The sequence below is a fragment of the Stegostoma tigrinum genome, chromosome 6 (assembly GCF_030684315.1).
Source record: "Stegostoma tigrinum isolate sSteTig4 chromosome 6, sSteTig4.hap1, whole genome shotgun sequence".
NCBI classification, from domain to species: Eukaryota; Metazoa; Chordata; class Chondrichthyes; order Orectolobiformes; family Stegostomatidae; genus Stegostoma; species Stegostoma tigrinum.
The window spans coordinates 55433542-55450467 of record NC_081359.1 but is presented as its reverse complement, the minus strand read 5'-3'; the positions used below and the strand labels follow the sequence as shown (position 1 = coordinate 55450467).

General features: G+C 41.4%; 1 protein-coding gene across 1 annotated transcript in view; it reads right to left on the bottom strand.

Annotated features, from left to right (window-relative positions):
* Positions 1-1994: 1994 nt before the first annotated feature.
* The window catches only part of prcp (prolylcarboxypeptidase (angiotensinase C)), a 47959-nt gene continuing 33027 nt past the window's right edge, over positions 1995-16926 (bottom strand). The window contains exons 6-9 of the mRNA XM_048532745.2: positions 7043-7212; positions 5524-5688; positions 3986-4173; positions 1995-2839 (exon numbers count right to left, since the gene is read on the bottom strand). Of these exons, the coding sequence (XP_048388702.2) occupies positions 2626-2839; positions 3986-4173; positions 5524-5688; positions 7043-7212 (737 nt within the window). The 3' untranslated portion in view covers positions 1995-2625. The remainder of the gene's footprint in view (positions 2840-3985; positions 4174-5523; positions 5689-7042; positions 7213-16926) is intronic.

Below are 16926 nucleotides of genomic sequence, written 5' to 3'. Positions count from 1 at the left end.
TGCCACTTGACTTTTAATGGTGTTAACAACACTGAATGCACCACTATCAACGTCCTGAGGGTTATCATTGACCAGAAACTCAACTGGACTCGTCACATAAACATAGAGACTACAAGGGCAAGTCAGAGGGTAGGAATGCTGTGGCAGGTAACTTACCTCCTGACTCCCCAAAGCCTGTCCATCATCTACATGGCACAAGTCAGGAGTGTAATGGAATACTCCCACTTGTCTGGATGAGTGTAGCTCTAATAACAATCAGGAAGCTTGACACCATCCAGGACAAAAATAGCTTGCTTAACTAGCACTACATCCACAAGCATCGACTCCCTCCACCACCAACCATCAGTAGCAATAGTGTGAACTAATCTACAAGATGCACTGCAGTAATTTGCCAAAGATCCTCAGACAGCACCTTCCAAATCCACAACTACTTCCATCTAGATGGACAATGGCAGCAGATATATGGGAACACCACCATCTTAAGTTCCCATCCAAGTCAATCGCCATCCTGACTTGTCGCTGGGTCAAATTCCTGGAATTTCCTCGCTGCATGGCATTGTGGGTCAACCCACAGCAGGTGGAAAACAGCAATTTGAGAAGGCAGCTCACCACACCTTCAAGGGCAACTAGGAATGGGCAATAAATGCCAGTCAGCCAGCAATGCCCACATCCCACAAAAAAAATCATTGCACACACTGGTTCCATCTGCTCCCCTTTCAGTAGGGAGATGAGAGGCAACATATGGTAAATAAGTGTCCCTAGGAATTCAGAGTCCATCTGCATCATTCCTCGTGCCAATTCAGGACTTAATTTCCTTGGGAACGCCAGTTTCCATGATCAAATCAACCGCTGCCACATATTAAAATCAACTAATAAATGGGGTAGGGAATAAATGACTTGCCCTTGTAGTCTCTATGTTTATGTGACGAGTCCAGTTGAGTTTCTGGTCAATGATAACCCTCAGGAAATGATTTTTACAAAGAGGATGAGTTCAATGGTGGCCGTACACACTGTTGCAGCTACCGCAGGCTCTGTTACACTTGGGGCAGAAAATGGTCACAAGAAGTGGGTAGCGTGTTAGTGTGGCAGCTGTTTTCACTGGATTTCCATTTTTTCTCAACGGCAAGTCTCGAGGTGATCAGTGCCTTCCCAGATGCTTCTCTTCCACTTTGGACAGTCTTGGGTCAGTACTTCCCAAGTATTTGTGGGAATGCCGCACTTTGCCAGTGAGGCCTTGAGGGAATCACTGAAGCTGTGAGTAGAGCACCTGCCTGGGGAGTCTTCGTCGGCCATGCAGATGATTTGCCCAGCTGTCATAGCTGATCAAGGGGTGGTCAGTGCATCGATGCCAGGGTTGTTAGCCTGGTCCAGGACGCTGGTGTTGGTGCATCTTTTCCAGGATCTTGCGCAGGCAGCATTAGTGGTACTGCTCCAGTGCCTTGAGGGGCCTGCTGTAGACAGTCCAGATATCGGAGTCATATGGGAGGGCAAGAACCATTACAGCTCTGTAATCCATGATCTAGGTGTCAAGTTTGGTGTTGTGGTTGTCCATTACCCTTATCCTCAGGCAGCCAGAGGCTGTGCAAGCACACTGGAGGCAGTGCTGGATCTCTTCATCTATCGGTGCTTTGGCCCACAATGCAATCAATAGGTATTGTATGGGGTCAACGTTCTCCATGACCTCCCAGTAGATCTTGATGATCAGGGATTCATTCCACAATGTTGGCCACATTGGAAGAGGACATTTGTCTAGCAGACATTCAGGGTGTGACTCATGCTGTCATATGCCTCCATAAAGGAGCTGATGATGGAAGGAGTGCATCCTCTTAGATTGCACAAGTGGTTTGGGATTACAGTGACTACAAGTCATATAACTAATTAAAATAGGGAGGCACGATACTTGTGGTACACATGGTGCAGAGGTAACTTCAAAATTTTCCAAAGGTTTAAGTGAAAGATATAAAGACAATGCACAAGACACTGATTTTCCCATCTTATGCATATCATTTATTTGAAGAAAGTATGATAACAATATAGTCCTTAAGACCTTTCAAACAATGAATAAATGTAACATTGAAAGGGTATACATGAAGTATGGTAAAGGAAGGTATAATGAAAAACAAAATATGGTTTCAGTATGTTCTTAAATTGGGAAGCATGGAGTTATGAAACTTGTACCATTTCTCTTCGTTACAAAGGTATGGAATTATTCACAAATCCACTGAAACACAACTTGCACTTGAATCAGAAAGGTCTGACCAGCAAACCACAATTTAGATATGTAACTGAACACAGTACACCTTGAGTTAATAATCAAAGTCATGAAACACAGTAGCACGTGTGCATAACAAATTAACAGGGCATGATTTAAATTACAAAATAAGATTAGTTTGGTTAAAAAACCTTCTATTAGTTATTAGACAGTCCAGCTTGCATCACCAAGTATAAACTTTGTCACGCACAAAAGGTAAAATTTATATTTTGGCAATATAAAAGCATCAGTTCAACACATGCTGTATTGTGAAAGGAACATACAGTTAATCAGATCAAAAATTAGCAACATTCAAGAGCAATATCCCCTAAAGAACATAAAACTTAATGAGGAAGAGATGCAAATCTTTCATTTTACCATAGCACTGGTTCTGTTTTTGCCTGCTCAATCCACTTTTTAAAGTATTTGACTTCCAGAGCTCGTGCTTTTTGGACAGAGACAGGGTCCTCTTTGTTGCTTGAGCGCAGGTCTAAATGATGTGCTCCCTCAGGAATAAGTATGGCAATCAACGTATCAGAGATAGATTTAGTCACCCCTCCACTTGCCCATGGATCCAAACCACCATTGCTGTGAAAAGCAAACAAAAACAACAGTTAACAAAGCTCAAAAATGATTTTACAGAATAAGTTCAGACAACCCTTGTTTAAAGCCTATTCAAATAGCATGTTTTAATTTCAGTGTGTTTGCTAGATTAGGAACATTCACCAATAGCACTGATTTCACATTTGTTTTAGCAAGGTTACCATTGTTTTCTCAAAAGCAAACAGTTGCTTTCTGCCTCTCTCCACAACTTTTCCAACTTGCTACCTCTCCCACTCCAATAACCCTCCTATTCACTGCCTCCTTCCCAGGCCTTCGCTTATCACCACCGTTTCTGCTCTGTTAAATATCCCAATTCATGGAATCTCTTGTTCACAACCTCCTTTAATTTAAACTTTAAGCTTTCACTATTTGTTTCATCAATTTTTGTCACGCTTTGTATCTGCATTGAACCTGTGCTAGTTTTTGTACTTTGTCTGCTTTTTCTTTTAGCTTTATGCCATACCTTCTCATCTTATTTGTCCAAGACTGCACTTTGGCAAATAAAGCCCTTGTGCTGTAGGGTATAAACTGATACTGTTTTACATTCAATTCCTTTTTGAATACCTCCTTAGGAGACAGGGATAAAGATCCCAATAGCTTAACAGTTTCATAAAACACAAGGTATCTACAAGAAAACTAATCTCCAAGACATCAAATCCTCAAAGTGACATTGCATATTTGGAAATCCATTGTTCAATTATAGTCGGCTAACACTGGAACAGTGGCAAGAAAGATATGCGTTCCTATAGTTTCCAACATGAATACTACTAATAACCTGCTTGGCGCGAAATCTGCTTTTTATTTCAGTTGTGATTGTTCCATTAAAAGGATCTAGATGATCACAACATACTTCTGATTGGTAACAAGAAATAAGCACAGTTATGCGGAAAAGATATTACAATACCTATTCAGCCAAACCTTTCTAGTACGCATTTGAAAAGGTCACTGCTATATATCTACAATATAATCATTGAACACTTTTTTTATACTAGATGTTGCCTCCACACATCAACCATTAGCACAGCTGTAAGACGATTTCTTTCTTATAAACTAGAAACTTTATTTTTACATCAAAAATACATTTTCATTTCCAAGTGATACTTGAACATTTTGCTAGTTTTAAAAACGCACCTGAAGACAATATTGCTGTGTGAACTGATATTTTTCCCACCATAGACTGTAGTTATCCATTGAGGTCTAGGAAGTAATCCCCAGTCTTTCTTGCAGTTATCAGAGAACGATTGGAGGTCCCACGGCAATGGTTCAAACATGTCATTGACGCCATCAGAACAGGAAGGCATCACCATTTCTGTGCACGTCTGATAACAAAAAATTGACAAAAATATAAATCTGTGACCAAGTGATTTTTTATGACATCTTGGCTTAAGCCGCACATTAGAAACTGAGATAAAGAAGTGATGATGTTCAAGTTATGCATATTGTGAAATTGAATGGACCATTCGTGGGCATCACTATTTTAAAAAAATGTTTAAACAACCATTCAATACGAACCAACATCAGAAAAGCTGGCTGGCTTTACCTCTCCCTCACTTATGGAGCAAAAGCCAATTGTGGCTCTTTATTAAACAGTCTCTGACACAAAGTAGACAGGAATTTGAACGTGGTCCTTCTAACCTGTGTGGCTTAGACCCAGAGTACAGGAAAACTACTCACATGTTCAAAGATAATTTCTAAGTATGGCTTAACGGAAGAAAGGAAAAAAAGCAAAAAATGTGTGAAGCAGAAACAAACGGAACAGGGATTAAATTCACAAATTGTCAAGTAACTTCACGATAATAAGACAAGTTGAAACATTTGAAGATGGTTTGGGTAGGGTGGATATACAACAGGTATAGTGAGCAGTCAGGAACGTAAATGCCATGTTGGTCTTTCGTGCAATAATGTGATCAATTCTGATCTCCATAATTGAAGAAGGAGGTATTTTCAATACAAGCAGCATACCAAAGGTTCAGTACATTGATTCTTGGAAGAATGGTTGTCCTATAAGGGGAGACAGAGCAAATTAGGTCTATAGTCTTTGGAAATTAGAAGAATTAAAGGTGATCTCTCAGTATTCCAGTTGTGGCCTAACTAATGTTTTATATGCTCAATCATAGCCACCTTGACTAATAAAGCCAAATATCGCATTTGCTTTCTTAGCCACCTTATCTACCTGTCTTGATGCTGAACATGAGCTATGGACATGTTCACCCAGGTCTCTCTCAACCTCTGTACTTTGTATGGTACTACCATTCATCATGAATTCCCTTAGCTTGTTAAAGCATCACCTCACTTTTCAGGACCAAATTCCATTTGCAACTGTTCAGCCCAACTGACCAGCCCATCTATACCTTCCTCAAATTTTTACCACACCACCAACTTTTGTGTCATCGCTGATCTTACGGATCATACTTCCTACATTCATGTCCAAAGATCTTAAGTACACAACAAACAGCAGGGGGCTCTGACTGAATCATTTGGTTCAGCAGTGGACATGGGCTTTTGTCAAAACTTAATAGCAGAAAAGTCAGGTTGCTACAAAGATGCAACAAAACTAATATTACAAGTACATAACATCATATGGTCTCATTGCAAACAAGATTTCCTTTATTAGAATGCACCTGGCACGCTCATGTTATACCACCATCACGACATATAACGGTATTCACCTGGTAATTCCAGCCTTGATCATCAAGACTGGAAGTTGCAGTCTGCGATATATTCAGGCAGGCCACATTGCCAGTGTAGTTATAATATATATTCACAGCCTTAAAGATGTTTTGCAGCAGGGATTCTGCTGGTAGTGAGGGGTTCTTGAGAAAGGTACAAACAAGCTGGAAAGAAATCATTTTTAACAAATCAACGAGAAAGCTTTGTCAGACTCAACATACATACAATTCAAGAAATATAGGCACATGTACAGATAAATTTTAAAATATGTCTGTTTCAGTCCCAAGCATATCCCTGCTGAAGTGCAAGATGCTAGCTTAATTTAATTCTCCAATATATAAGATTTTATACAGTTCACTGTAGTTTACACAGAAAATTTTAAAAGATGTTTACAAGTCACAGCGACTCCAATGATGCACAAACGATCACCTGACTTCTTCCATTATCTAGGATCACAACAGAAGTCCTACTTTTAATGAACAGGTATATAAAATACACCTTTTATTCACTGCTAGCCCTATATGTATAAATACAATAACTGTCAACATTCATAATTTTTTGTGTTAAACTTTACATAACTAATTTTAAAACCTGACAATAAATGTAAGCTTACAAAATGCATTCCATTGTCTCTACTTTCATTACATAAATTATCAGTGTAAAAGACTGGTTTGCAGCACATCCTAAACAAACACAACTTTAATCTTCAAGATGATATTATATTTTGTGAGTTTATATAAATTCAAAGTAAAAAATGTTGAATATTAAGTCAATTCCTTAAAAATATCAAATAAATCTCAGAAAATGAGAATTAAGTTCACTTAAACCAACTTAAGTTCACCGTAAATTTGATTTATTGCTATTCCCATTTCTCTGCTCCTTACCAACCCTCTTAACATTTTCTTTCACTGTCAAATTCTTGTCAATTCTTCCTCAAATGTTTTGATTGCCTGTCTGTTTTATTAGCTACTCATCAAAATTACCCATCATATTCTAATATACCCTGTATGTGATTTGTATGCCTGGTACCTAGTATTTTTGCAATTAATTTTATTAAAATACATGCAACAGCATCACTTGTTAGCTGTGAATAAAATTAATATCTGAAAATTAAATTGTATAGAATTGCTTTGCTCCACTCTTTAATAAAGGGTATCGTGTCAAAAATACATGCTAAAATGCAAAATATATTCAAACAACTGCTCATGCAAAAAAAATTCCAGATCAAGTACTCAGTTATTTTTCATGGCAAATATTATGGAAATTTTCACAGGCAGCTAGAGTCAGAACATCTTGATAATTGTGATCTTATCTGTTCTCAGGCACGCATTGAATATTGAAATCATTTTTGTCAAAAAACTGTGATAGCACTTTACCAGAGTAGAACACAAGCAGAAAGCTTAGATTTCAGAGTTTAAACTTTCTTTCAATTGGTAATCTTTCTTGCTTTTCCATTCCTCTTTTTGCTCTCATTAATTTTGAACTAAACTGTTTTGTCAAAGTATCAACATTAATTACCTTAATAGGCCAAGCAGGAAGAGGTTGTAAAAAGTTGGCCTCATATGGGTAGTCCACCATAGCCAGATTAACCCAAGTGTTGCTCAGCCATGATTTGAAGAATGCCACATCTGCAGCTTGTAATGGTGAACAGAGATGGAAGGTGTGGGAAAGAAAGGTTAAACCTTCCGCTAAAAATAGAAAGCAATAAAAAAAGTCAAAAATATTTGAATGTTGTATTAATGCAGGGATATCAATAGCTACAGTTTAGAAATAATAAACTAACCTAAACAGACAAGTTTAAAGCCAAGTTTAAAGTGAAAATGGGCTGCAACACTACAGCAAGTTTCAAGCCAGGTAAAAGCTCAGCAATCAGGTCATTATGGAGGAATTGAGTACTATAGCACTGAAAGAAGACATTTCTCCCAACTGCATCCACACTGGTCACCAAGTACCTATCCACCCCATCTTATTTCCCAGCTCTTGGCCCATAGCCTTATTTGATATGGAATTTCGGGTGTTTATCTAAATTCTTGTTAAATGTTGTACTAGTTCTCACTTCTACCATTTACTTTTGTTTGCTTGGGCGTTGGCAAGGATTATAGCAATCAATACAAGGTTGTGAACATATTATGAGAAGACACATTACAGATAAAGCCAATTTTAATACAACACAAGTTTCCAATCAAATAACTCTCCACAAATTCATTCAAACATGTCATTTTGCCCATAACAATTCCAATTTGTATGGAAACCGTATCATGATGTGCAAAAGGTTAGTAGTTAAAAAGGGCTACATCCAGAACATGAGATCAATAAAAAAAAGCTGCATACCTTAGCTGAAATACAAGTTACACAATTTCCCCTCATTTATGAGGGAAGGAAAAATTAGTTCTGATGTTTGATTTGGGAAAATTAAAAACAAGTACTAACATAGACAATTAATAGAATTTCAGGAAGTGTGGCCTAAACTATTGTATCCAAGTCATTTGCAGTTCAGAGCCTTGGACCTCTGATCTAAGCAGCATAAAGACCTCCATTCCTACAGACAACTTTGAAAATTGTGGCAGCAAATTCAGTCAGTTTTGTAACTTAGCTTCGAATGGACACACTTGTGTGCTTTCAAATATATATAACACGTTTTCTGTCAGTCACTTACCTTGGGCAAGTAATGCGCTAAAATGTGTTCTGTGATTTCAGTGTTTCCTACTGTAATCTTGTTTTTTTTAAGATTGGCCCACGACATGACCAGTGGGACATCAGAGGTCAAAATGAAAAATATTCGGACACATCCGATTTAAGAAATCCTGAAGTTACCATGGCATACATGGCTAGAAGTTGGTTCCTAAGTATTTTCTTGAGTCATAGGGCTAAAATTGTCATATCCATTGCTGTGAGGTAGTTAGACATGCAAATTTGGTTTCCATATCCTTATTTATCAGAGCGTTTTAGGACATAGACATAGAACATTACAGCACAGTACAGGCCCTTCGGCCCTTGATGTTGTGCCGACCTGTCATACCGATCTCAAGCCCATCTAACCTACACTATTCCACGTACGTCCATATGCTTGTCCAATGACACTTAAATGTACCTAAAGTTGGCGAATCTACCACAGTTGCAGGCAAAGCGTTCCATACCCTTACTACTCTCTGAATAAAGAAACTACCTCTGACATCTGTCCTATATCTTTCACCCCTCAATTTAAAGCTATGCCCCCTCGTGCTCGCCATCACCATCCTAGGAAAAAGGCTCTCCCTATCCACCCTATCGAACCCTCTGATTATCCTATATGTCTCAATTAAGTCACCTCTCAACCTTCTTCTCTCTAATGAAAACAGCCTCAAGTCCCTCAGCCTTTCCTCGTAAGACCTTCCCTCCATACCAGGCAACATCCTAGTAAATCTCCTCTGCACCCTTTCCAAAGCTTCCACATCCTTCTTATAATGCGGGGATCAAGCAGTATGTACTGACAGCATGTGGTGCAGTTAGCCTGCTTTTCTTAAAAAGAAGTTGTACTGAATCAGAAACTGCTACTGAATCCTATTGCTGTGATGCTAAAGAAAGAAAATGGAATATCAGCGTACAGAGAGTATCGCCAGGTTCATCGATGTAGTGATAGTTGTTCTTAGAATTGTAAGAAAGGCCCACGTGAGTCACCCTAACATCAGTTCAAGTGGAGGTTTAGTGCATGGCCAACATTTTGATTTGAGGATCTTTGGTATTGAAGGGTGCATGCTAAGCACTTCTTTCAGCCCAAGTTGATGATGTGCTTCTTCTCATCATAAATGTGTACGTATCCCGGGCAGGCAGACAGCAAGCACATTTATTTAAAGGGCTTGAGCAGCTTGGCTCCATTGATGGTTGATGAGCACATAATCCTTGGCAGGAAGGCAAGGATTTCGACTGCAGCCTTGAGGTGAGGGGTCACTGTAGCACCCCACGCTGCAAAATGATGGTTGAGAAGCTGAATGCCCTAGTTGGGTCTTCAGGCTTGGTGGATGCCTGTAAAGATTTCCAGCCTGACTCCAGCTTTCCCTTACTTGAGATTTGAAGGATAAGACTCCAGAATCAACTGCCTTCACATTTCTTGGACATATAACGCCTACGTGCTCGCGGTCTAATTGTAGCTGATACCACGGCTGGAATACTACGAGCTGTAGGCGGAGCTAGTTGCACTCCAACCACAGATAAGGCTGACCTATCAGCATTTTAAATATCTGCTGGTAGAGTACAACCAATTCTGAGACTTATTCCATCAATTCTGGGCCAAATGGAGAAGAAAGCATTAATGTTTCCCCTCCTGGCAGCCACTGTAGGATATTAGCAAGGCTCAGAGTACGTAAGGAGGTCAAGCAGTTAGAATAGGTGGTTTTCAACCTGCAGTCTCCATCTTGGTAAAGCCAAAAGCCTGGTATGGAAGCCTGGCCAACAAACTGACAAGAAATAGAAACCAAAGTCACCACTTGCCTAAGGATGTTGTCTGCTGGTTTTAAACCGCTATGGTCGCTGCTATGTTGTGGTGCCAATTATTTTTAGTAGGTTTGATTCCTCCTCCTGAGATTGTCACCAAAATATTAAAGAAACCTGTCCACTTCTTCTGGAACAGAAGAATACAGCCAGTCCCTATGGCAGTGCAAAGTCACCCTCTTTGGGAGTGTGGTCTTGTTGGTGTACTTTTTCTACTCAGTTCATGTTTTTCCACTTTCAAAATGTCCTTCTAGATGGTGTGCTCTGCCAAGTCATTTTTTCCAATAGCTATACAGCATCCATTATGACATGCAGTTCCTGCTTATAAAAAGATTTTATTCTTTCATCAGATGTGACTGTTACTGGCAAGGCTAATTGCCTTGATGAGGTGATGGTGAGCTCTCACCTTGAACTGATCCAGTTCATCTGTAGGTTACACTAGCTCATTGCAGCAGCTGTTTGTCTTTTACCATGAGATAACTAAGGTCTGAAAAACTGTGCCCTCCAGCAGTGGCTGTCTTCAGCCAACTTTGGCAGCTACACTCTAGAAACCACCACTCAGATATTTAGTGTGGGTTCAAATGGCTGGTAGAGGAGAAGCCAGTAGCTGTGGAGGTAACCTAAGTCAGGGACATACTGGATGGTGGTACAGCATGCTGGATGCCACTGGAGAAGCCATCATGACATGCCTATTTTGGGTAGCATCAAGCTCATGGCTAGAGTCATTTAAGAATCTTAAGTCTGGCCCCAACTGTAAAGTACAAAATTCTCCTACCTGATCTGCACATCACTTGAATGGAATTTCTCAATGATGCCAGATCCCAAAACCTCCCTTAGTAGCTTTGACCCCATAACTTGAACATCTCAGAAATCCCATCCATCATTCCATTCTGTATGAAAAACTTTGCTGCTTTTGCATACTCTCTACTTCTTTGCCCTAGTTGGCTGCTGAACAGGCCATGGTGATCCATCTTGTCAGCGAAGGAGACAGGAACCCCCAGTGGAGAGGATGTTAATTTGGGTGTGCTCTTTAATCATCAGGCAATTGCTATGAAGCGTATTGGATGAGGAAGTCCCGTGCAACAAAATAAATATATTCAAAGACACTTCTGCAATTTCTATGCGCCAAAGTAGAAACCAGAATTATCATTTGGCTCCATAACCTGTTCCACAATAAAGCAGGATTGTGACTGTTTAAGATTGTCACCTTAACTTCACTTTCCTGTTTGCCCCTTAAGCCTTTACTCCCTTGTCAATCAAAGCTATCTAACTCAGCCTCAAATATATTTAATAACCCAGCCTCCAAAGCTCTCAGAGGAAGGGAACTCCCATAGCCCTTTGAGAAAAGAAATCCCTTTTCATTCCCATACAAGTAAGATGACCCTTCTTTTGAATATGCCCTCTTGACTTAGGTTTTTCCACGAGGGGAAATATTTTTTCAGTATTGACCCAATTAAGCCCCTCAGAATCTGAATAATTTTAATAAGAACACCTCATATTCTTCTAAACACAAATGAGTATAGAGCCCACGCTGCCCAGCTTTCGTATGAAACAAACTTCTTATCCCAGAAATCAGCATGGTGAACTTTCTCCAAGTTCTTTTCATAGAACATAGAACATAGAACAGAACAGGCCCTTCAGCCCACAATGTTGTGCTGACCATTGATCCTCATGTATGCACCCTCAAATTTCTGTGACCATATACATGTCCAGCAGTCTCTTAAATGACCCCAATGACCTTGCTTCCACAACTGCTGCTGGCAACGCATTTCATGCTCTCACAACTCTCTGCGTAAAGAACCTGCCCCTGACATCCCCTCTATACTTTCCACCAACCAGCTTAAAACTATGACCCCTTGTGCTAGCCATTTCTGCCCTGGGAAATAGTCTCTGGCTATCAACTCTATCTATGCCTCTCATTATCTTGTATACCTCAATTAGGTCCCCTCTCCTCCTCCTTTTCTCCAATGAAAAGAGACCGAGCTCAGTCAACCTCTCTTCATAAGATAAGCCCTCCAGTCCAGGCAGCATCCTGGTAAACCTCCTCTGAACCCTCTCCAAAGCATCCACATCTTTCCTATAATAGGGCGCCCAGAACTGGACGCAGTATTCCAAGTGCGGTCTAACCAAAGTTTTATAGAGCTGCAACAAGATCTCACGACTCTTAAACTCAATCCCCCTGTTAATGAAAGCCAAAACACCATATGCTTTCTTAACAACCCTGTCCACTTGGGTGGCCATTTTAAGGGATCTATGTATCTGCACACCAAGATCCCTCTGTTCCTCCACGCTGCCAAGAATCCTATCCTTAATCCTGTACTCAGCTTTCAAATTCGACCTTCCAAAATGCATCACCTCACATTTATCCAGGTTGAACTCCATCTGCCACCTCTCAGCCCATCTCTGCATCCTGTCAATGTCCCGCTGCAGCCTACAACAGCCCTCTACACTGTCAACGACACCTCCGACCTTTGTGTCGTCTGCAAACTTGCTGACCCATCCTTCAATCCCCTCATCCAAGTCATTAATAAAAATTACAAACAGTAGAGGCCCAAGGACAGAGCCCTGTGGAACCCCACTCACCACTTACTACTGACTTCCAGGCAGAATATTTTCCTTCTACTACCACTCGCTGTCTTCTGTTGGCCAGCCAATTCTGTATCCAGACAGCTAAGTTCCCCTGTATCCCATTCCTCCTGACCTTCTGAATGAGCCTACCATGGGGAACCTTATCAAATGCCTTACTGAAGTTCATATACACCACATCCACAGCTTGACCCTCATCAACTTTTCTAGTCACATCCTCAAAAAACTCGATAAGGTTTGTAAGGCATGACCTACCCCTCACAAAGCCGTGTTGACTGTATTTGATCAAGCCATGCTCTTCCAGATGGTCATAAATCTTATCCCTCAGAATCCTTTCTAACACCTTGCAGACGACAGACGTGAGACTTACCGGTCTATAATTGCCGGGGATTTCCCTATTTCCTTTCTTGAAGAGAGGAATTACATTTGCCTCTCTCCAGTCCTCAGGTACGACTCCAGTGGAGAGCGAGGATGCAAAGATCTTCGCAAGTGGCGAAGCAATTGCATTTCTCGCTTCCCAAAGCAGCCGAGGACAAATCTGGTCCGGGCCTGGCGACTTGTCAATCTTAATGTTTGACAAAATTTTCAGCACATCAGCTTCCTCTATCTCTATCCATTCCAGCATGCACACCTGCTCTTCAAAGGTTTCATTCACTACAAAGTTCGTTTCTTTCGTAAAGACAGAAGCAAAAAACTCATTTAGGGCTTCCCCTACCTCCTCAGGCTCCACACACAAGTTCCCTATGCTATCCCTGATCGGCCCTACTCTTTCTTTGATCATTCTCTTATTCCTCACGTAAGTGTAAAATGCCTTTGTGTTTTCCCGGATTCCTTCTGCCAAGCCTTTCTCGTGCCCCCTCCTGGCTCTCCTCAGACCATTTTTGAGCTCCTTCCTTGCCTGCATGTAATCCTCTCTCGCTGAACTTGACCCTAGCTTCCTCCACCTTATGTGAGCTACCTTCTTCCTTTTCACAAGAAGCTCCACCGCTCTCGTCATCCAAGGTTCCTTTATCTTACCCCTTCTTGCCTGTCTCAGAGGGACATATTTACTCATCACTCCCAACAACTGTTCCTTAAACAGTCTCCACATGTCTATAGTTCCCTTACCATGGAACAACTGCTCCCAGTCCATGCTTCCTAACTCATGTCTAATCGCATCATAGTTTCCTCTTCCCCAATTAAATATCCTCCCATTTTGCCTAATCCTCTCCTTCTCCATAGCTATGTAGAATGTGAGGCAGTTATGGTCACTATCACCAAAATGCTCTCCCACCACAAGATCTGATACCTGCCCCGGCTCGTTTCCGAGCACCAAATCTAGAATGGCCTCTCCCCTCGTCGGCCTGTCAACGTACTGCGTTAGGAAACCCTCCTGAACACACCTTACAAAAACAGCTCCATTCAAATCTTCTGCTTGAAGGAGGTTCCAATCAATATTAGGAAAGTTAAAGTCACCCATTACAACAACCCTACTGCGTGCACACTTTTCCAAAATCTGTCGACCTATGCTTTCTTCAATCTCCCTGCTGCTATTGGGGGGCCTGTAGTAAACCTCTAACGAGGTGACTACTCCCTTGCTGTTCCTAATTTCCACCCATACTGACTCAGTAGGCAGATCTTCCTCGACAATGGAAGCTTCTGTAGCTGTGATACCCTCTCTGATTAGTAGTGCTACACCCCCTCCTCTTTTTCCCCCCTCCCTATTCTTTTTAAATGTTCTAAACCCTGGAAGATCCAGCAACCATTCCTGCCCATGAGAAACCCATGTCTCTGTTATGGCCACAACATCATAGCACCAGGTACTGATCCATGCTCTAAGTTCATCACTTTTATTCCTGATACTCCTTGCATTAAAGCAAACACACTTTAACCGATCCCTTGGTTCCTTCCCAGGAAAATCCTTCCCACTAGCTGGTCTACCTCTTGCTACTGCCTCACCTGCATCAACGCTCACCTCTGGTATACAGCTCAGGTTCCCACCCCCCTGCCATACTAGTTTAAACCCTCTCGAACTACTCGAGCAAACCTTCCACCCTGGACATTGGTCCCCTTCCAGTTCAGATGCAACCCGTCCTTCTTGTACAGGTCCCACCTTCCCCAGAAGGCATCCCAATTATCTACATATCTGAAGCCCTCCCTCCTACACCAGCTGCGTAGCCACGTGTTCAGCTGCGCCCGCTCCCTGTTCCTCACCTCGCTATCTCGTGGCACCGGTAGTAAACCAGAGAACACTACTCTGTTCGTCCTGCTCTGCAGCTTCCATCCTAACTCCCTGAAATCACTTCTTATATCCTCAATCCTATTTCTGGCTATATCATTTGTGCCAATATGTAACATGATTTCTGGCTGTTCGCCCTCCCCTTTTAGAACCTTATACACCCGATCGGAGACGTCCCGGACCCTGGCACCAGGGAGGCAACATCCCTTCCGCGAATCCCGATCTTGACCACAAAATCTCCTGTCGATTCCCCTAACTATCGAGTCCCCTACCACGAGTACTTTTCTATTCTGCCCCCTTCCCTTCTTTGCCACAGTGTCAGGCTCAGTGCCAGAGAACTGACTACTATGGCTTTCCTCTGGTAGGTCATCCCCCCCAGCAGTATCCAAAACGGTATACTTATTGCTGAGGGGAATGCCCACAGGGGATCTCTGCACTGTCTGTCTGTCCCCTTTCCTCCTCCTAACTGTAACCCATCTATCCTCGTCCTGAGCCTTAGGAGTGACCAACTCCCGAAAACTCCTCTCAATTACCCCCTCTGCCTCCCGAATGATCCGTAGTTCATCCAGCTCCAGCTCCATTTCCCTAACACGGTTTTCAAGGAGCTGTAGTTGGGTGCACTTCCCGCAGATGTAGCCAGCGGAGACGTGTGCCACATCTCCCAACTGCCACATTCTGCAGGAGGATGCAAGTAAATCCTTGTTTAAAGTTGCCTTGCTAAACATGGTTTTGATGTGAGTTTAATTAAAGGCCTTTGTCCTGATTAAAGTTCTGTTCCAAGTTTTAGCATCGGGTTCAATCTTTTGCTAGATGATTTCACTTAATCAGCTTCATCGCACACAATAGTAATAAACAAGCCTCATGAACGCATTGGCACAACCAAGCATCATGACTGAATTGGTGCCAATGTGTATGCATTTTGGAGTCGAAGAATTTAATTTTTCAAACAGGTCTTTACTATTGAACTTTAAATGTTCTCTACGTTGTAGTTGAGGGATGAACCTTTTAGTTTTAAAGTTCTCAGCTGTACTTATAGTTGAGGAACTACTTTAAACCTCTGATTTTTTAAAGAGGAATTTCTGATCATTAGCTGAAAAACCAGGGTTGTGTTTTTAAAGAGTTCATTATTGAACGTGTACCATACAGTAGTTGAGGCACTACCTGCATAGTACTGTTAACTTTGTCTTTTTTAAAAGCATGCTCTGAAACAAGAAGCTTGCTCCTTATTTCATCTTTCATCACTGAAGCTGATTTTGATCATTAGCAATTTCTTCTAAAATATTGCTTTCCTTGTCTCTCAAATTGTTTTGAGAGAACAATATTGTACCACACAGAACTATACCTGTCTGCATGCATGGCACAGGAGTCTTTTTAAAGGTATAAAATAGGCATGGCAAAACAACCATTATAAAGTCAGTGAGAAAGCATGGCAGAGGAGCTATTTTAAAGTCCCCGGTGCTGCAATCCCTTTTGAAAATGAGCAAGAAATGCCCAGCAGAGGCTGTCATGAGCCTGCTTCAGCACAGAGACCAAGGGGACGAACTTCGATGTTTAAAATATTTAAAAGGAGAACGAGCAATCAATATTGCTAGAGAAATGATCTACGACAGTGAGAACAATCTTATATTTACTGACAAAGCTCATAAAGTGCACAAAGCATTGCAGCTTTAAGTGCTGACAAGGCAAGTTGGGCCAGCAGAAGCATCACAGAGAATGTGGAAAACTCATGACTGTCTGGATAATGATCAAAGTCAGTGCCACCTGCCTCTTATAATTTGATGACCATCCAAGACAAAGCCAAAGGGCAGTGGAGTCCTTGCATAATGAGCAGGGTGAATGGTGAGAGCTCACATTTATAAAGACTCAATAATCGTAGATGGTTTCACCATTTCGAGAAGTATGTCTATCTGTACAAGACATGAATATTTAGTGAGGCAGCTCATGCTGAAACAGAAGTGGCTAATGAATTCAATGCCTATTTGGCTACTTAGAAAAACAGGTTTCAACAGTGATGAAACTGAGCTTTATCAGAAGAAACATACCCTAGTGAATTTACATTTTGCAAGTGAAGATGACGCTGGAATTCAAAACTGCCAAAGGTCACCTGACCGCTTTGATTGTTGGGATAACT